General features: G+C 56.1%; 2 protein-coding genes across 6 annotated transcripts in view; one reads left to right on the top strand and one right to left on the bottom strand.

Moving 5' to 3' along the window:
- PIP5K1C (phosphatidylinositol-4-phosphate 5-kinase type 1 gamma) overlaps positions 1 to 16,214 on the bottom strand; it is a 60,059-nt gene extending 43,845 nt beyond the window's left edge. For all 5 annotated transcript variants that reach the window (XR_007476543.1, XM_049708108.1, XM_004286329.4 and 2 more), the window contains exon 1: positions 15,997 to 16,214. Coding sequence is in view for 4 of the 5 variants with exons in the window: in XM_049708108.1 (XP_049564065.1) it covers positions 15,997 to 16,090 (94 nt within the window). In the remaining variant the exon portion in view is untranslated. The remainder of the gene's footprint in view (positions 1 to 15,996) is intronic.
- Positions 16,215 to 20,121: 3,907 nt separating this feature from the next.
- The window catches only part of TJP3 (tight junction protein 3), a 29,623-nt gene continuing 28,235 nt past the window's right edge, over positions 20,122 to 21,509 (top strand). Inside the window, exon 1 of the mRNA XM_004286333.2 lies at positions 20,122 to 20,300. The gene's annotated coding sequence lies outside the window, so the exon portion shown is untranslated. The remainder of the gene's footprint in view (positions 20,301 to 21,509) is intronic.

The raw sequence follows: 21,509 nt of genomic DNA, 5'->3' as shown, positions 1-21,509 counted from the left end.
ACCACCAAGAGCCTCAGAGATGAGCAGTGGGGACGCAGCCCTCACGAGTCTCAGACACGTTCCCTCAAGCTGGACATCAGACAAAGGGCTGAAGGCCCAGAACGGCCACGGCCCGTGGTGCTTCCGGCCCAGCCTGTCCTGAGTGATGCCCTACTCGTCTCTCCTGTTAAGTGGGAGAAACTGGGCTCAGAGAAGGGGTATTTGGGTGTTTTGAGTTGAGACAGAAACCCAATTCATGCTGCTTGGAGAAAAAAGATGTGTGAGGGGGGGAATATTTGTTAATGTAAGTCAAGGGCCGGCAAACTGCCCAGGGGACTCAACCCCCACTGCAATTGTTATAAATAAAGTTTTATTGGCACACGGCCCCACCCACTCATTCACAATCATGGCAGCATCAGCTCCCACAGAGACCACCCAACCCCTCACAGAGACAGCTTGCAACCTACCAAGACCAAGGAGGCTGGGCGATGGGCTTCAAGCCTCACTGGGCTGGGGGCCCCGAGGACTCAGTCTCCCCATCTCAGCTCTGCTGCTGCCCCCCCCCGGCAGGCACCTGGGTGTGGGGTGGACCAGCCCCTCCATCCTCTTGTCCCACATGAAGTCCCAGAGCAGTGAGGCTCTGATGCAGCCAGGCCTGGTCCCACTCACCCAGGGCCGAGGCGCCCTGCCTGTGGGTTGGACAGGGGCTCCCCAGGGGAAACCAGGTCGCCAGCGTCAGTGCTTGGGAAGGGGCCGGCAGACGGGAGCCAGGTCGGAGAACAGTGGCCAGAGCGCGGTGGGGACAGTGCTTCCCCCACCCTGAAGGTGCCTGGCAGAGGGTCACGCGCTATCTCAGGACTGATGCTCGAGGTTTCTTGGCCCAGTTTGCCTCCCAGATGTATTTTATTCTCCAGCAGCCCGGGCTGGGTGGCACACACCGCACTGGATTCCAGCAGACCGAGGGCACTGAGGGAGGCGGGGCCGTGGCCGGAGGCCCCCTGGTTGCTCACGGGGTGGTACTGCCGGTTGCGGGGTGCTGCTCTCACAGTCCAGTTCTGGGCCCCATTTCCCAGGGGCCCCCAGACCCTAGGCCAGACCAGGAGCCAGGCCCCTGACGGCCAGCTGGGCCCTGGGGGTGTCACAGGGGCTCCTGCACTTCGAGGCCCCTCTGAGCCAGGCATGGTGGAGCTGACTGCCCAGCTGCACCCAGTAAGACAAGGGCTACAAGTGCCCCATTTTACAGATGAGAAAACAGAGGCTCCAAGGCCAAACAAGCTGCCTGATCCCACAGCCACAGCAGGGGCCCATCCTGGGGGCGGCTCCTCCAGCCTAGCCCACAGCCTCACTGCAACCTCGTGAGAGATGGAGCCGCGAGGTTTGGGGCTAAGCCACCCTAAGATTCCTGACCCACAGAAAGTGTGAGATGATAAATGTTTATTACTATTTTAAGCCACGAAGTTCTGGGGTAATTTGTTACAAGGCAATAACTAACCGATGCTACCTGGGTCTCAACATGGCCCCTGAGGCACAAACGAGAAGAGTGGATGGAGATGGGAGAGCTGTCCAGATGGAGGGCCCTCCCGGCCTGCACCTCCTCCTCCTCCCCCCTCCCCTCACTGTGTTCCCCCTACGTGGCCCCCTCACTGCTCCTCACACACGCCAGGCACAGTCCTGCCCCAGGGCCTTTGCACGTGTTTCTCCTCTGCCTGAACGCTCTTCCCCAGCTCACCATTCAGGCCTGGATCAAACGCCACCCTCTCAGAGAGACCCTCCCTGACCACCGGCTGCAGCTGGCTCCCAACCCCACTCTCCGCCACTTATAAGTCTGCTTGGTTTAAACCTTCTTTTTTATAGTTTTGCTCCTCCGTTGGCTGCTCCCTTAGTAGCCATGAGCCCCGTGCGGGCAGCAATCACAGCCTCCTGCACATCTACAGCCCAGGGTGCCTGGCACTTGGCAGGATCGTGGGCACTAGCACCCACCCCCTTCTCCCTGGTGATGGCCCCAGGAGTCATGACGAGGTCCGGGGCCAGGGAGCCAGGGCTTGGCTCAGAGGGCACACAGGGGGCAGGAGCCCCAGGGCACAGGCTGCTTTGTGCGAGCCACCAGCTCCAACCCTCCAGTCACTCCAGGGACCAGCCAGGGCAGCAGGGACAAAGAGTTAACGCTGACCGAGTCTGTACCATGAGGCCAGGGCTGTTAATTTGTTTAATCTGCCCAACGGACCCGTAAGGCAGGTATTATGATTACCTCCACATGACAGATGTGGAAGTTGAGGCTCAGAGAGACCAGGTCACTCACCTGAGGTCACCCAGGATAGAGAGGGGACGGATGGACTTGATTCCAGACGGCAGGCTTCGGCCTGAGCAACGACTGTATCCAGGAAAGGAGACAGGAAAGAGCCAGCTGAGAGCCAGCACAGCCTCCCAGGCAGTGGGAAGAGCCGGTGCAAAGGTCCTGGGGCAGGACCGTGCCTGCAGAGCTGGAGGGGGGGCAGGGGGTGGGGGGCGGTCGGCAAGAGGCTGTGATGCCAGAGCAGAGTCAGTGACAAGAGGTGAGGGCAGGGAGGGGACAGGCCTGACACCACTGTCACCACTGGACCCACGTGTGGCTGGTGATTACGGTCCCTCTCCAGTGCTCCCCAGACTGGGGGCTTCCTTGGAGGCAGGGCCAGGGTCTGTCTTGGCCCCCACTATGACCAGAGGCCAGGCCACAAGGGCACCCAGACAACTGGACGGGGGAAACACTGGGTTCCCGCCCACAGCAACACAAGTAACTCAAAACGCATCACAAACCTACACGAACGCAAGAGCTGAGACCATAAAACCCTTAGAAGAAAACAGGTAAATCCTCACGACCTTGGGTCAGGTAGGAATTTCTTCACTACAACAACCAAGGCACAGCAGCCAAAGAAAAAAAAAAACGGAAGCTGGTCAAAACTGACACCACTGGGCTTCCCTGGTGGCGCAGTGGTTGAGAGTCCGCCTGCCGATGCAGGGGACATGGGTTCGTGCCCTGGTCCGGGAAGATCCCATGTGCCGCGGAGCGGCTGGGCCCGTGAGCCATGGCCGCTGAGCCTGCGCGTCCGGAGCCTGTGCGTCCGGAGCCTGTGCTCCTCAACGGGAGAGGCCACAAGAGTGAGAGGACCGCGTACTGCAAAAAAAACCAAAAAACAAAAAACTGACACCACTAAGAAGATGAAAAGACAACCCACAGAATGGGAGGGAATACTGTGGATCATCCACCAGAAGAGGGGCTCGTGTCTAGAACACAGAAAGAACGCCTACAATTCAGTAATGAAAGGAAAACTAACCCAACTGGAAAACGAGCAAAGGACCTAATAGACGTTTCTCCAAAGAGGCCACACAAACGTCCAACACGCACACGAAGAGATGCTCACCATCACTAACCGTCAGGGAAATGCACACCAAGACCACGGTGAGCCCCCCACCCCCTGGTGAGGATGGGGGAGGGGAAGGGGCACGGCCGCCGTGGGAGCGGAGCGGCAGCTCCTCAGAAGGTTAAATGGAGTTTCCATCTGACGCAGCATCACCACAGCGGGGTGTCCACCCAAGAGAAATGAGGACACATGTCCACCCAAAGGTTGTACGTGAATGTTCTCAGCAGCACGAGTCACAGCAGCCAAAAGGTGCAAAACACCCCAAATGTCCATTGACGGACGATGGATAAACACACGTGTCCTTCCACACACGGGAGCATCACTCAGCCATGAAAAGGGGTGAAGCCCCGACACTCGCTACAACGTGGATGGACCCCGAGAACACGACGCTCAGTGAGAGAAGCCAGACGCAGGACACACAGGGTGTGATTCCACTGATGGGAAACGTCCAGAACAGGCAGATCCACAGACACAGGCAGTGGATTCGTGGTTGTCAGGGGCTGAGGAGGGGGATGGGGGTGACTGCTCATGAGGACGGGGCTTCCTTTTGGGGTGATGAGAATGTTCTAAAATCGATTATGGTGATGGTCACATAACTCTGTGAATACAGTTGCACACTTTAAATAGGTAAAACCATGTGGCATGTGAATTATCTCTCAACAAAGCTGTTACTCAAAAAAAGCGTTTAGAGGGCTTCCCTGGAGGCGCAGTGGTTGAGAGTCTGCCTGCCGATGCAGGGGACACGGGTTCGTGCCCCGGTCCGGGAAGATCCCACATGCCGCGGAGTGGCTGGGCCCGTGAGCCATGGCCGCTGAGCCTGCGCGTCCGGAGCCTGTGCTCCGCAACGGGAGAGGCCACAACAGTGAGAGGCCCGCGTAACACAAAAAAAAAAAAAAAAAAAAAAAAAAGTGTTTAGAAAAAAGTCTAAGAGCAGAATGAGGTCTGCAGGCCGACCTCGCTTTACTGCACTGAGCAGATACTGAGTTTTTGACAAAATGAAGGTCTGTGGAAGTCTATCGGCGCCATTTTCCCAACAGCATTTGCTCCCTTCGTGTCTCTGAGTCACACTGTGTTATATCTCACAACATTTCAAACTCTGTCTCTATTATTAAGTTGTTATGCTGATCTGTGGTCAGTGATATTTTATGTTACTATCAAAAAAAAGATCACTACTTTCTGAAGGCTCAGGTGACCGTTAGCGTTTTTTTAGCAATAAAGTATTTTTAAATTAAGGTATGTGCATTGTTTTTTAGACATAATGCTACTGTACACTTAATAATACTACAGTATAGTGTAAAGATAACTTTTTTTTTTCTGGCCGTACGCGGCTTGTGGGATCTTAGTTCCCCAACCAGGGATCAAACTTGTGCCCCCAGCACTGGAAGCGCAGAGTCCTAACCACTGGGCCACCAGGGAATTCCCAAAGATAACTTTTATATCTGCTGGGAAACCAAAAATTCATGTGACTTGCCTTACTAAGGTATTTGCTTTATTTCAGGGGTCTGGAACCAAACCTGCAGTGTCTCCGAGGTCTGCTTGCATTTTACAAACACAACAGTAGGAGGTGTGTGACCAGGGCAGGTGTGCACAGCGAGTGCCTCCCAAGGGGCTGGCAACAGAGGTGCCTGAGGTGGGTATGAGGGTGAGGCCAGGCCTGTATTTCGCGCCAGAAACACACAGCAGCTTTCCAAAGGAGGGAAAAGAAAAATCCCGAGAAAGCTGAATTCGGGGGGGGGGGGGGGCACATGCAAAGGCCCTGTGGTGACAGGACATTCTCCAGGAACAGCAAAGAAAGGGTCTGTTGTGGCTGGAGGGGAGGGTGCAGCTGGGGGCCAAGCCCTGACCAGCAGCCCATACTGCCCCCCCCCCACCATTTCACTGCACAGAGCAAGTGTTTCCATAGTGGTAAACAGGAAACCTTGCAAAGGACAGGGCCAGGGGTGGGGGTGGGGGGCAAGGTGTTAATCCAGAACTCACAGGCCCTAAGAGAAAGAAGGTTCCAGAACCTTCACCACTCATGCCACAGACACAGCCTAACACCTGTCTGGGCTGAGCACCGGCCTGCCGCCAAAGTTCAGAGCCCGAGGCTCTGGGCAGAGACGGCCCTCAGGTCAATCACCACATGGAAGATCTAAGGGGGGCGGACTCAGTCATGGAAATCGGGTGGGCTTCCTGGAGGAGCAGGCAGAGGACGGACTGTACAGTGGGGAGGAGGAACGAGGCAAGGAGGGTGGCTCCGGGGGTCACCAGGCACATTCTCAGTGGCTCCGCAGGTGGAAGGGTTCAGGCGGCTGGGTCAGGGTCACAGAGGGACTGTCAGCCCAGGAAGGAGGCTTGTCCAGTCTCGGGCCCTTGGAGGGCCCCGCCGACCTCACGTCTCCAAATGCCATGTGGATCCTGGACTGAATCCGGGAGAGGGAAAAAAAGTTACCATAAGGGAAGGTTTGGGTTAATTCACAAAACTGTGAGTCCTAACTGCGGGCTGCGCCGATGTTCCATTTCCTCCACGTGACCCCTGCACTCAGCTCAGAGAGCGTCTTTGTTTATCGGATGTACAGCCCGTCCTCCGTCCTCCTTACTTACAGATTCCACGTCTGCAAGTCCACCTACCGGCTGGAATTTATCTGTAACCCACACGCGGGGGGCTGCCACGCTCGTTCTCAGGCACACACAGGGCAGCGAGGTCTCGGGTGCCCCACACACATGCCCAGCGAGCCCGAGCCAGGTGACGCCCTGCCTGCTCGGTTCAGCTCTCAGACCACAGACAAGTGTACTTTCCGTGATCTCTTTAGTGCCATGTTTTCTGCATTTTTGTGTTTTTGGTGAGTGATTCTGCAACTAAAACGGCCCTCCAGCGTAGCGCTGAAGTGCTTGCTGGCCGGTGCCCCACGTGCAGGAGGACGGTGACGTGCTCACGGGGACAGTACGTGTGTCAGATGAGCTTAGTTCAGGCAAGGGTTACATCCCCGCCGTGAATGAATCAACAACTGGTATCAGACAAGGCGTCTTTAAACAGAAACGTACATCACACAAGGCTGCTGCATGGGGATCAGTTGTGATGATGGGGTGACAGAGGCGGAGCCTGGCCCCACGTGTCCTCCCTCCCTTGGCAGAGGGCGTGTGGGTGTCGCCAGAGTGTCCCTGCAACTTTCCACAGGCTTCAAAATAAAACGTTAAAAAAATAATAATATATATGGAGACAGGTAAACATCCGGAATAACGGTCATTACCTCCGTAGAAACGGAGGGTCAAGACAAATAAATGCTCACTTTCCACTGACTGCAAGTCTGGGCTGCTGCTTTTTTCCAGTAAGCATGTTATTATTTGTAGCTGAAGGCATGCCTTTTGCACGAAGACAGAGGCAGACGAGGGGAACCGAACAGAAAGCCCAGAAATAGACCAGCTACACGCAAGAATCTGGTCTGTAATCAAGGTGGCACCTGAAATCCGTGAGGAAAGCAGATTACCCAGGAAGCGGGGGTGGGCTGACCCTGAGCCACCTGGGAAGACTTGGCTCAATTAAACCCTTGTACATCTCATGCCAGGATAAATGCCAAATAAAGCAAGAATTTAAATGTAAAGAAAAAATAAGTAAAATTACAGAAGTACTAGAAGAATTTAACTGTAACCTCGGAACAGAGGACACATTTCCATCATGACGCCAAACTGGGAAACCATAAAAAGAGACTGATAGGGACTTCCCTGGTGGCGCAGTGGTTAAGAATCCACCTGCCGGGCTTCCCTGGTGGCGCAGTGGTTGAGAATCCGCCTGCTGATGCAGGGGACATGGGTTCGTGCTCTGGTCCGGGAAGATCCCACATGCCACGGAGCGGCTGGGCCCGTGAGCCATGGCCGCTGAGCCTGCGCGTCTGGAGCCTGTGCTCCGCATTGGGAGAGGCCACAACGGTGAGAGGCCCGCGTACCACAAAAAAAAAAAAAAAGAAAAAGAATCCACCTGCCGAAGCAAGGGACCCAGGTTCGAGCCCTGGTCCAGGAAGATCCCACATGCCACGGAGCAGCTAAGCCCATGTGCCGTAACTACTGAGCCTGTGCTCTAGAGCCTGAGAGACACAACTACTGAGCCCACGCACCACAACTACTGAAGCCCACGTGCCTAGAGTGCGTGCTCTGCAACAAGAGATGCCACTACAATGAGAAGCCTGCACACCACAACGAAGAGTAGCCCCCGTTCGCTACAACTAGAGAAAGCCCACACATAGCAATGAAGACCCAACACAGCCAAAAATAAATAAAATAAATAAATAAATAGAAGATACTATCTAAAAAAACAAAGAGGCTGATAAATGGGACCACATGAAAACAAAAACACCTGCCTGGCATTGATAATCATCTTAAGAGAAGATGGGGAAAAGCTACTTAAACTTACTTGTATCATGGATATAAAAAAAAAAATCTTCCATAATATATAAAGAGCTCCCACAGATCAATAAGAAAAAGACTGGTAAATAATTTGAAAATGGGAAAGATACAATCAGTATACAGTTCCCAGAAAATGAATAAGAGTCCTGAGATGTGTACGATTAAATGCAGGAGTGGGGTGAGTGGTGAAAAGGGGTCTGTGAGTGTGGAATCAAGACAAGACAGAGTGGAGACATGAATGCTTGTGGGGGCAAAGGCACCAAGGACTCCCTGGTGGCCGATGCTCCATTTTCCAGCTCTGACAAAGTGCAGGATGCTGTCAAGGTGAGGCAGTCCAGTGCCACTGGACTGCCGTGTGACCTGGGCGGGCAAGTCTCTGCTCCCTTTGCTGGGATACATTTTTAATAAAACAAAGATGAAACATTAAAAGGAAAAAATACGTGAAGACATTTCCCTCTGATTCACATTTCCCTCTGATTCACGTTTCTCTCTGATTCACGTTATGATAAATACCCAGACCTCCCTTTGTGCCATAAGTTTGGCAAAGATGGAAGAAATGGGCGAGGCACGGAGCTCTCACCCTTGCTGGAGGGAACTTGGAACGGTTCACCTTGGGTTCATCACATGCATCTTACGATGCTCTGACATCTCGGGGACCTTGCAGACCTGGGGACTGTCCCTCCTGGAGTCAGCCAACCCCTAGATCACAAACCATCTGCCTGTGAGCACATCTCTGCTGTGCCAACCAAGCCACTATGGGCCACACCCTCAGCACTCCTCATCCTGCTCACACGCAAGCCCAGGGGCACCGCCTCAACCGCCCCCAGCCAGAGCCCACGCCAGCCCACAGCTGCCGCCATCGAACGAGCCGATCCCAAGCTGGCTCAGGGTGCCAATGCTGCCCGTCCCTCCCATCCTGCAGAAACCCCAGTAAGGACCCGTGCTTTCTCCGCGTCCGACCTGGCTTGCAGAGACAGGGCCTCCATTTCCCACAAGCTGGGCCCCGTCCTGGACGGTTCGCATGCGCTGGCTCATCTAATCCTCATGGGATCCCCGAGAGGAAGGCGTGCCTGGATGCTGCTTCACCAATGAGCTTCCCGTGGCTGCTGGGACCCTACGTCCTGCCTCTTCTCCACCTGCGCTCGCCCCCTCGGTCACCTCCCCTCGTCACACGCTGTAAAGGCCATGTCCTGCCAGGGGCTCTACGACGTGTCCCCCACGGACACATCGGCTGCCCGGTCATCGCTCTGCACGAGGAGGCCCTTTCCCTGCCTCGTCCCCACCTCCTCGCCCCATGGCCGTCTGCCCAAAAACCCCCTGGGCTCCAAACTTGGTCCTCTGCCCCCCACGTCTCCATGTCTCATATTCACACTGCGCCTGACCGTCCCCCATCTCAGCTGAGGCAGCTTGCCCTTCCAGGGGCTCAGACCCCAACCTGGGAGTCACCCTCTACTCCTCTCCCCTCCCCCGCCACACTCAACCCTTCAGTAAGTTCGGTCAACTCGGCTTCTAAAATCTGCTCTGCATCACTCCTTCCTCCTGCCTCCACCCAAGCCCAAGTCCCAGCATCACCACCTGGACCAGCACAGTCCCCTCCACCGTGGTCCCCGGCTCCCACCCTCCCTCCCCACAGTCTTTCCCCCACAGTGGCCAGAAGTAGCCCGTGAGCACCTAAGTCAGGCCCCGCCCCTAATCTGCCCACAGCCCTCCAGGGATCCCTCCTCCCTGGGGGTAAAAGCCCAAGTCCTCCCCACGGCCCACAAGGTCCTGCCCAACCTGCCCCGTCCCCTCCCTGTCCTCCCCTCCTCCCTCTCTCCCCCTCACTCACTCTGCTCCATCCACATGGGCCTCCTTACTGTTCCTGCAACAACCCAGGCACAGTCCTGCCCCAGGGCCTTTGCACGGGCTGTGCCCTCTGCCTGGGAGCCTCTCCCCACACCCCCTCAGTGCACATCCCCTCCTTCCTGTATATCTCTGCTCAGATGTTGCCCGTCGCCCCTCCTGAGTACCTGGCCTCCATCACTCCCCCCACGCCCGTTTTTCTCTCCCCTTCTCCGCTCTGCTCTTCCCCACGGCACTCACTTCCCCTGCCGTGTTACACCTCTCTCTCCTTGCGTCACTTACTGTTTGCACACACCCCACCCGCACCCCCGGCACGCATACAAGGACCGTGCCCGTCTCATTCGGGCCTCCCCAGCACCCGGCCCAAGCAGTCTTCAGCAGCATCTGCTCACGAACACCTGACCTGCACCCCACAGCCCCAAACCTTCAACGGCAACCCCGTGCCCCCAGGATAACGGCCCATGTGTGTGCATGACACGCGCATGATCGAGAGAGAATAGCAACTGGGGCAGATGCTGGGGTCTCTTTCCTTGGTCAGAGCCAGAGGCCAGGTCTCCAAATGCCTTCCCACTGGCTCAGGCACTTGAGGCCCCTCAGGCTGGACCCCTAACCCCTCCATGGGGCCTGGTGGCACCTAGTACAGGGGCGCCAAGGCTAATCCCCAGGTCAGTAATCCCCCCACGTGCGCAGTTCCCGCTGTCCAGCTGGCAGCAGTCAGAAAATCCCCAGCGGGATCCCGACCTGCCCTGTCACACGTGGTGCCACGCAGCTCAGTGTGGGCAGCGGGAACAGGAGGGCCCGGGGCCTGGTCACCAGGCTGGTAAATGCCCGGGCCACACGGCTGTCACTTAACGAGCACCGCCGGGGGTGCGGGGCTCACCTCTCCATGCCCCGCCGAATCCCTGGGACCCCTGCCCTCATTCTGAGAGGTGGAGGCAGGCACACTGTCCTCAGCCCAGGCAGGGCTGAGCCCGGTCAAGCCCCAGGCCACGCTGCCCAGGATCCCGTGGGAATCCACCAGCCTTGGGGGCCCCGAGCAGCCCCCCAGACCTGCTCCTCACCCATCAGCACAAGCCTGCCAGGGCCTGGACCCCCAGACCTGCTCCTCCTTGGGCCCTCACCAACCACCCTCCCCCCACCAACTCCAGGGTGCAGGCCTCCCTACCCACCCTCCCTGCCACAAGACCACCGTCCAGGCCCCCAGCCCCACTCACCTGGATGCCCACCCCCGCAGCCCCTCCCCACCAGGCAGGCAGAGGGCTCTCGCTCTGTAAAACATGACTCTCTGCCCTGCTTAAACCCACCAGCACCACCGACTGGACTCAGACCAGACCCCGAGCAGGGCCAGGCCCCCCACCCCTTCCCTTCTGAGGAACAAATCACGCTCATTCCTGCCTCAGGCCCTTTGCACTGCTGATCCCTCTGCCTGAATGCTCAACCGCAGCTGCCTGGGTCACCTGCTCCCCTGACCACCTGGCAGCAGCAGGCCCTGGTCACCCCCTGGGGCCACGGCGCCCATTTCACTGCTCTGGCAGCTCCCCATGGGCTGGCGTGGTCTGACTCAGGTCAACAAGCGTTCTCCGTAGAGGACCAGCCAGTGAGTGTCTCCGACTTTGCAGGCCACGGGTCTCTGTCTCAACTCTCAGCTCTGCCGCTGTAGCTAGACAGCCCCGTGGACCACAGGCGAATGACAGGGCGTGGCGAAGCGTCAGGAAGACGTGACAGACAAAAACCGGCGGGCGGGATGGACCCGGGGCCCCAGTCTGCAACCGCGGGCCTCACCTGTTTACTAGCTCGCCATCGCATCCTAACCCCTACCAATCTGAAGGTGAGGGAGCCCAGGTGCCGGACCCCTGCCCCCCCAGCAGGTGCTCCATAATGTCCAACAGGCCCTGCCCAAGGGCAAAGCGAGAGGTGACCGCACGTCCCCGTGAGCCGAGTCAGACGGCGGCCCCGCCCACCCAGGCTCTGGGGGAAGCGGTCCCTCGAACTGGCACCCACGTGGGGCCAGCCAGGGCAGCACCCTTCCAGGGCTCTACAAGCCAATCGACCTGATCCAGCTCCACGAGAAAGGCACAGTCATCACGCCCATTTCACAGATGGAGACACCGAGGCAGAGGACCCCCTGGCTGGCAAAGGCGGTCCGGCTCCTGAGGGCTCTCCACGGAGAGTACCAGGCTGCCGGGCCAAGCGCCGGACATGGCCTCACTAGAAAGTGGCCAGGGCGGGATTAGAACCGGGAGCCTTCTGCCTCCAAAGGCCATTGTTGACTACCAATGAGCAGAGGAGGGACGCTGCTGCCGGCGGTTACAATCCGCCCACAGCTACAGAGGAGGCCCCTGGTGATGAGGCCCCACCCCCAGCCATGCTGGCCGGACGCTGCTTTTCGAGCACATGAGGCCTTTTGCTTGGGCCCTGCTGGCTTCCTGCGCCTCCTTCAGGCCTCCCTCAAATGTCACGGGAAGCCTCGTTGAGAGGACACAGCAGAGCAAAAACTTGAAAGAACTAAGGAAGCAAATGACAGGGATATGGAGGATGAGCATGCCAGGCAGAGGGCACAGTGGGGCAGCACCAGGCCTGGCGAGCTGGAGGAACCGCGAGGAGGCCCGTGTGTCTGGAGCAGAGTGAGCGAGGGGTAGAGAGGGAGGAGGGGAGGGCAGGGAGGGGACGGGGCAGGTCGTGCAGGGCCTTGTGGGCCGCAGGGAGGACTTGGGCAGACCCCTTTTCACTACTCACCCCATTCCTGCATTTAATCCTACACATCTCAGGACTCTTATTCATTTTCTGGGAACTGTATACTGATTGTATCTTTCCCATTTTCAAATTATTTACCAGTCTTTTTCTTATTGATCTGTGGGAGCTCTTTATATATTATGGAAGATTTTTTTTTTAAATCCATGATACAAGTAAGTTTAAGTAGCTTTTCCCATCTTCTCTTAAGATGATTATCAATGCCAGGCAGGTGTTTTTGTTTTCATGTGGTCCCATTTATCAGCCTCTCTCTCTTTTTTTTTTAAGATAGTATCTGCTATTTATTTATTTATTTTATTTATTTTTGGCTGTGTTGGGTCTTCGTTGCTATGTGCGGGCTTTCTCTAGTTGTAGCGAACGGGGGCTACTCTTCGTTATGGTGCGCAGGTCCCAGGGAGGTGGGACCCTGGAGGGCTGTGGGCAGAGGAGGGGCGGGGCCTGAGTCAGCTTTTAGTGGGAGCCTTCTGGAGTGAGCGGGAGGGAGCACAGGAAGAGACAGGGGGCCAGGCCAGCCATGGATGATGGGGCTGAATTCACATGGATGAACCAGGTGGTGGCAGGGAGTGGGAGGCAAATGGGTGGATTTTCGGTCCACTTTGAAGACAAAGCCGACATAATTTGCCACCAGGTTAGACGTGGGAGGGGCCAGGGGTCAGAGGGGAACACAGCTGACTATTCTGAGACATCACGGAAGCAGGAAGGACAGGAGGGAAACTGCTCAGAAACACCAGGCCACAGCTCAGGCCAAAGCCCACAGGCAGCTCGTGGACACCGACAGGGGCCCCGTGAATGTGCCCAAGAGCCCAGCCTTCCTGAGATCCTCCACAGAACCAGGCACTCCACAGAGCCCCCAAAAGCCAGCAGAGAACACCATCGGGCCTTCCCTGGTCCGGGCCTCGGGAGCCCAGGAGTTTAAAGTAACCGGATTCTAAAACACCACCAATACCTTTCACCTCCCATCAGATTGGCCAAAATGGCCGAGGCCGATAACATCCGGAGCTGGCAATGCTGCGAGGAGATAGTCTCTCTTGGATCCTGCCGGACCTTTCCAGAAAGCCAGCGGGCATCAATCTGGTTGCGCCTGACCCAGCCGTTCCAAGGCGGGGACTCCAACCACTAGAACTGAAAGTACCACGGCTACAAGCCCACGTTCAAAGGTGTTTACTGCAGCATCGCTTGTAACAGCAAAAGGCGGCTCCAGAAACCACTGGATCGTCCCTCAGCAGGAAGCTCATGCCTAAAGGGGGTGGGCTGTCACTAAAGTTCACCAAGCGCCCTCCACCTGCTGATGCACTAACTCAGGTAAAGCTGGCAGTGTGGCCCCATTTTACAGATGGGGACACTGAGGCTCAGAGAGATCAAGGCCCTGTGAGGTCACAGAGAAATTGAGTGGAACCCAGGCAGGATAAGGGGTTTCCACCTTCTCAATCACAGCACCATATTCTCTCTCTCTGAAGAAAAGAATTGATACCAACATGGGGAAAAAATGCCGTATTATGGATAAAAAGCAAGCAAGTTACAGAATGATGGGTGAAGGTGAAGTACGGCAGCCCTCACCCTGGGCGACTGTGTCTTCAGGGGACACTGGGCGATGTCCAGGGACACCTGTGGTTGTCAGGACTGGGGGGGCTCCTGGCATCAAGTGGGTGGGGGCAGGGATGCCGCTGGACCCCACAGTGCCCAGGACGGCACCCACAACAAAGAACTTTCCAGCCCCAAACTAGCGCAGAGGCATCGAGACTCTGGCATCGTACGAACCCCCTGGTGAGCAAACAGACCCATCTGTGTGTTTATGCATCTATTCGAGCAGCAGGAAAGGCATGAACAGTTGTTCCCCAAACTTAAGAGAAACGGGTTCGGCGGAGGACAGACAGCTATTAACCCTAAAGTGAGTGAAGTAAGTGATCAGCTGTGGGAACCGGATTTCTGCGGGTTTGGGGACAGGAGCGGGGACGGCCCCTTATGGGCCAGGTCCCTGTGCTCAGACCCAACCACAGCCGGGGCCTGGGACTTTATCTGCCCCCACCAGATCACCTAGCCCCTGATAAGACAAATATATGCTGTGTGGCTTTCCTGTGGGCACTGCATCCTAGTCTTTTGTGTCTCTGCCCAGCACAGGGCTGAGGGCTGCTGGCGGAGGTCAGGGGGCTGACAAAGGACTTCAGCCGGGTCCCTCTGCCATGTCTGGGGCTGGCCAGGCAGGGCATCGCCGCCAGCAAAGAACGGGAGCCAGAGGGCCGGATTGTTGGAGCTGAACCAGGGTAACCCACCAAGCAGCTCCAGATGGCAGCAGGAAAGGAAGCGGTGGGAGTCCTCCGGAGCCCGGGGGAGCTCGCTCGCTCTGGCTCTTTCTCCAGACATTTCTCCCAACTCCCAGGCAGCACAGCATCTCCCTGCCTGCCAAGGAAGCTTCGGGAGGCCCGGGGGAGAAGGAGGATGGATGCCCCTGTGGGTGTCTACAGGGGACTCGCCAGAGAGGGCTGCCTGGAACAGAGAACTCTGCGGATCCAGAAACTTCCTATCTGGGAGCCTGCAACCTTGACCAAGAAGGAACCAGGCAGTGGCTGGGCTCTGCACACCGCCCCAGGGAAAGGCAGACCGCGGGCCCACAGGGCAGGGCGAGGCTGCCTCCTTCCCCAAACCTGCTCTGCTAGAGGGCCAGGGAGGCATGCCAAGGAGAGGGGCTCAAGAAAGCACTGCCCCTACAGAGCTACGGCAGCCCCCCAACATCCAGGGAAAAGGCTGCAGGGGGCCTTCTCCTCCCCCACCTGCTGGCAAGCCCTGGCACTGAAGGTGCCTGGAGATGTCATCCCCCTACCTACCTCCGGTTATAGGAGGTAAACTGAGACCCAGAAAGGGAAGGAATGGCCAGTGGACTAGAAACCAGGTCTGGTGAATTCCACAAAAATGAGGTAGTCAGGAGGCTGACCCATCTGGCCTCCGAGACCCCCCACTTCCGCCACAGCAGCCCCTGCCCTTAACGACCAGTAAGATGTGCCCACAGGGTGACGGCTTGCAGGGAAACGGGTGAGGCCCGGAAGCTGATACCAGCAAAGTGGGCGGCCCCGAGCAGTGGGTCCAGACGGTCGGGGCGGGGGGAAACATGTGGGACAGCGTCACCCCTTGGAGGCAAGGTCCCCCATCGGAACGGGGGTACTCCACTATGCCACATGCAGAGCAGCCCCCTGACAACACTGGGTGGGACGTCGTTCCCAAGCGCCCTCAGCAGGAGGCAGTGCACCCACCCACCACGCGTCCTAAATAGAGGTCGCACCCCTCCCAGAGGTGAGGACCCATCTTCCCCGCATGTCTCCAACGGGGTCTGCTCCACCCACAGCCTCCCAGAATGGGGCCCTGCGCCAACCCCCGCTCCCAGACAGCCGGCTCCCCCAAGAACCCCGGGAATGGGCGGCGCCACCCCGACCCCCAGGGCGGGGCGTCTCGGGCCCCGCGGCGCGTCCCCCAGCCCCGGAGTGGGGCGTTCCGTCCCCCCCGCGAGCGCCCCCGAGTGGAACGTCCCGGCCTCCCCGCTGCGGGTCCCGACGCCCCTCCGGCGCTCGGACGGGTCCACTGGGCCCCGGCAGGGGGGGCAGGGCGGGTCCATTCGGGGAGCGGGGAGAGAAGGAGGAAGGTCCGGAACCGTTACCTGCTGCCGCACTGCTCTCTGCCGCCCAGGCCGCCTCTGAGGTCACGGCCCCCGCCTCGGCGCTCTCCGCCTCGTCCGGCACCTCCAGCTCCATGGCCGCGCGCGGACCTGCCGGCGGGCGGGCGGGCGGCCGGCCGGCCGGAGGCTGCGACCCGAGATGCGGCCGCAGCCGCCGCTGAACAACAACCGCCACCGGCTGGAGAGCTGAGGGAAGGGGCCGGGCTCAGGGAGTGAGGGGCGGGCCAGGGGCGGGGCCAGGCGCTGCGCCATCGCGCACCGCGCGCACCGCCAATCGGGGCTCGGAGGCGGGGCCTGCGTGCGTCCCGGGCCCCAGGAGCGGCGCGAGCGCCCTCACGTGCCCAGGGGTGGAAGGGCAGCGCCATTCCTGTCAATATTACTGTAGTACGTAAGAGCGTTATTATACATAACGAGCATAAATAATAATTACAGTTAAAAATTATCACCATATTAAAAATAAAATTTCTATTACATGTGCTTATGTTTTATATAAGTAATAGTTACGTAATAATAAGAAACAAATTTTTATCATTATGCACAATATACAAATTGTATGTGATATTGTCATGATACATTAACGTGACTATTAAACAAACAGTAATATGGTATTATAATAAGTAATGTTAATATGTAACGTAAAAATATTATTTATGATATATAACGTAGTAAAATTTAGTTATATGAAACAATAACATCCTTAAATGCCAAGTTTAGTGCTAAAGCCTTTATATGCAATATCTCCATAAGTTAGGGACCTGCTTTTTGTTTCCTTTTTTTTTAACTACTACCATATTCCCAATACCTAACACAGAACGTTACACCTAGAAGACAATTTGATCAACCAGATGAGAACTATTATCATCCCCATTTTACACATGACAAAACAGGAGCCCAGAGAGCTGAAGCCACATATTTGGAATCACACAAAGGACCGTGTTGTGAAGCATCCCCTTTACTTATTGTATTAAGAATAATAATATTATTTAAGTCTAATGGTGAACGCACCAACGATATGGTTAGGCAGTCATTCATTCTGAGGTCATGGTTTGGGGAGTAATAAATGTTGCTATTAGTAGTTTTATTCATTATTAATGATTTCTGCTGGGAGGCAGGTGGGGGAGTCCAGACACTCTGCTGGTGTGGGTGAAGCTGGGCTGTTTTCACCCAGGCCTGTCCGACTCCAGACACGTGATCCCTCTTCATTGTCAGGGTGCTGGTGAGGTCAGCGGGAGGCCGACAAGGTTGGGCTTAGGGGTGCTTGGTGATGGGATAAGGGGGAATCAGCAAGATGGAGCAGGCCTCGGTCCGACCCAGGGCTTAGATAGATGCTCCTGAAATGTTCTCCATCAAAACAAGGAGACAAATCAAGAAAAAGGAAGACACAGAGAACAGGACCCAGGATGAGGTGGAGGGATCCCCTAGGTTAGCTGTGTCCTGTTAGAATTGAGCCTACCCAGAGAGGAGGAGTCAAACAGCTCCAGGGAATCAACAGATGATGGATAAACACAATGTGGTCCATTCATACAATGGGATATGATCCCGCCTTAAAAAGAAGGGAATTCTGACACACGCTGCAACGTACGTGAACCTGGAGGACGTGATGCTCAGTGAGAGAATCCAGACACAGAAGGACAAGTACTGTCTGATCCCACTCACATGAGGTCCCTAGAGGACTCAAATCCATAGAGACAGGAAGTAGATGGTGGGGACCACGGGGTGGGGGAGGGGCTGGGGAGTCAGTGTTTCCTGGGGACGGAGCTTCAGTTTGGGAAGATGAGAAAGTTCTGGAGATGGGTGGAGAGGATAGATGCACGACAATGAGAATGTGCTTAATGCCACTGAGCTGTGCACTTAAATACGGTTAAGACGGTAAATTTTATGTTATGTGTATTTTGCCACCATTTTTAAAAAAGGCTCCAGAAGTTCTCTGGACACGCGCCATGGATAGAACTCCTGATTCATTTTGAATCTGTCTCCAGAGAAGATCTACATCAGTGATCCTCAAAGCGAGGTGCCTGGACTTGTCCCCATCAGCATCAACCAGGAGCTTGTTAGAAATGTAGGTTCTCGGGCCCCAGCCCAGCCCTCCTACATCAGAAACTCTGGGGGCGGGGACCCACAGTCTGTCTTTCAATGAGCCTCCCAAGGCAATTCGCATGCCTGATAGAGTTTGAGAACCACTGGCTCAGACAACTGGGAATGGAGAGGAGGGGCCGGGATCCCGTGGGGCAGCGGCTTTTGCTCCTCTTGCTTCATTCCCCCAAGTGCCTGCTCGATATTCCCATTTTGCAGGATGGAAAACTGAGGCTGCCCAGCTGGGGCTGGTTGCCTGGTTTCGGGCGCCCCCCCGTGGCTATTGCTGTCAGCACTGGGTCCTGCAGGTAAGAGGGACTTTATGAGTCTTCCACCCCCTCCCCATATTCCATTAATTCATTGCACAAATATTTATTGGGCACCTACTGTATACCAGGCACTGTTCTAGGCCAGGAGGATACACGAATAAGCAGGACCAAATCCCCGACCTCAGTGAAGAGACATCTAGGGAATTCCCTGGTGATCCCGTGGTTAGGACTCCACGTTCTCACTGCCGAGGGCCCGATCCCTGGTTGGGAACTAAAATCCCACAAGCTGGGCTTCCCTGGTGGCGCAGTGGTTGAGAGTCCGCCTGCCGATGCAGGGGACGCGGGTTCATGCCCCGGTCTGGGAGGATCCCATATGCCGCGGAGCGGCTGGGCCCGTGAGCCATGGCCGCTGAGCCTGCGCGTCTGGAGCCTGTGCTCCGCAACGGGAGAGGCCACAACAGTGAGAGGCCCACATACCGCAAAAAATAAAATAAAATAAAATAAAATAAAATCCCACAAGCTGCATGGCGCGGCCAAAAAAAAAGAGAGACATCTAGAAGACAAACAAACAAGCAAACAAGACACAAGGCGTTTCAGCTGCTAACAAATACTTTGAAACTAATACAGATGTGATACAATGGCAACAGAATGTGACTGCAAAAGGCTCCACAGCTAATACGTATTAAGCTCCTATTCCAGTGTTTTCTGTTAGAACTACAAGGCAAGCCCATTTCAGTTTAACTTTTTAAATGTCATTTAAAATTTTCTAGCAACCACATTTGAAAAAATTAAAAAACCAAAAGCAGGCGAGATAACTTTTAACACTATATTTCATTGAACGCAATACATTCAAAACTATTATCATTTCTACAGGGAATCGATAGGTAAAACCAATGAGCTATTTTACATGCTTTTCTGCACAGCTGCTCTTCCAAATCCGATGTGTATTTTACCTGCATGTCATTCATTCAGACCAGCCACCTGTGGGTCGCAGCTGGAAGGTGCAACTCTACTGTGTGCCCAGCAGAGTTCTCAGCACTTTCTGGACAGACATTCATTCACTTTACTGTAGGAAACAACCCTAGGAGCAGACGCCAGTGTTGTTCCCGTTTTTAAATTTTATTTTAGTTTTCATTTTATTATTATTATTATTTTCATATATTTTTTGGGCCACGCCGCACAGCATGTGGAATCTTAGTTCCCCAACCAGGGATCGAACCTGTGACCCCAATACTGGAAGCGAGGAGTCTTAACCACCGGACCGCCAGGGACGTCCCTGTTGTTCCCATTTTTTTAGGTAAGGAAACTGGGGGGCCGGTGACTTGCCCAAAGCTGCCCAGCTGGGAAGTGATAGAAAATTCTCAGTGTAGGAATCCGGCCGGTCACTTGGTGGCACAGAAGCAGAATTTGAGCTCAGATCTGTGGGGATGGAAGGAGCAGCCCTGCCACAAGCGGTGGGATGCTGTGCCAGCTGGAAGGCAAGGGGAGCAGTGAGGGGATGGGGGGGCAGGAATGCGCCATTCATTCATTCATCCTTGAATTTTTCCACAAATGTCTCCCAAGGACCTGCCACATGAGCCAGTCCCTTGCTGATGCCAAGGGCTCAGCGGTGGCCAGTGCAAGCAGGGCGGGACTGGGCGTCCCTGGCCTCTGGGCCGGCAGGGGTTAAGGTCAGCTGCTCCCACGTGAGAGCACCTTGCAACAGAGCCACACACCCAACCAGGTCTCTCTCACTCTCGCTGGTTTGCCTGCGCCTGTCGCCCTGCTGGTTCCACCTGGCACGGGACCGGCTAGCCTGTGGCCACCACAGGGAGGTAAAGTTGGGCAAACAGGTGGGGAGACCAGAGCTCAAGCCTCGGGTCCCCTCCCCGCCCCTGATGCCAGGCGGAAGCCCAGGCCCTAGCTCCTGTCGCCTGCCCAGAGGCCACCCAGCCTCCTAGACAGGTGAGTCCCCCACCCCGATCTGCCCACCATCCCGAAGCAACTGTCCAGACTGGGTTCCCCACTGTGGGGTCCTGGGCCCCCTGTCACCTCCCCCCCCACCACCAGGCTCCCCGGAAAGCAGGAAACTGACACTGCTGTGTGGGCATTTGACATAGTTTCTAAGGGATTATCTGGCCGGCAGTTACTGCCCCTGGCAGCCTGCCCAGGATGCCATAGCCACAGACTTCAGAGGGTCATTGTTGGCCCCGGCTGTTGCAGGGGGGCTGAGGGGGCGCAGACTGGCCTCTGATCCCCCAAACTGAGGAGGGGAGGCTGGCGGGGAGATGGCAGGTGAGGCAGCCTGGCACCTGCTTGGTATCTGGGCCTCCTGGTACTTCTTAAGAGGCCCCCAAGTTTTCAGACAATTGCATCTCATCTCCGTCCCCTCTCCAGGTGCTGGAGCGGGAGGCACGGGGGGTTCTGGGGAGGCTTATCTTGCTTATCTTGATTTCTTCTCTGGATGAAATCTCCCAGCGGAGAAGCGCAGGAAGGGGCGGATGGATGGTTGTCACAACAGTCTGCAGAGCTGACTGCGGGCAAGGAGCCAGGATGGTCTCCGGGCAAAGGAAGCTTAGACCCAGGAGAAGACAGGGATCCAGTGGCAAGAGCTTTTTCTGGGTCATTTGCTCCCAAAAAGTGCAGGACAAAGAGAACTTCCCAGCCAACCAAGTGTCTGATTGCACCTCAAGGCCTCAAGGCTCTTTGTCTGGGCCCAAGAGGGCCCTCTGGGGCTCCGGAGGCATGAGCGTCCCAGTTGCAGGGTATAGAGCTGGCCTGGCATTTGGGGTCACTCCCGGGAAGCAGAGCTGCTTAAGATCTGGGTTCTGTGGGGTTGGGAGGGGGGACATCTCGACTGTCAGATCCCACCCTGCCTGGGTTTGGAGAGAAAGACCCATGGAGTCAAATAGAGCTGGCTTCAGTTTTGCACTCTGTAAACTGGGTATAATGAGTCACCACGTCGCAGGGCTGCTGAGAACAGCATATGATAGAGCAAGTAATAGATTCCCAGTCATGCAGGGGTCAAGGTAAACTGTCCCACCCCAAATCAGAACTCAGAATGCCAAGCCAGTGGCAATGTCCCATCGCCTTCCTGTTTTGCGGAGGTTGAACCCGGGCTCAGAGAGGGGTAGCCACTTGCCCTGGGCTGCAGAGTAAAGTAGGGCTGTCAGC

This window comes from Orcinus orca, chromosome 3 (genome assembly GCF_937001465.1).
Source record: "Orcinus orca chromosome 3, mOrcOrc1.1, whole genome shotgun sequence".
Classification (NCBI taxonomy): Eukaryota; Metazoa; Chordata; class Mammalia; order Artiodactyla; family Delphinidae; genus Orcinus; species Orcinus orca.
Note: the sequence above shows the minus strand (reverse complement) of the source record. Positions and strands in the feature narration are given on the sequence as shown.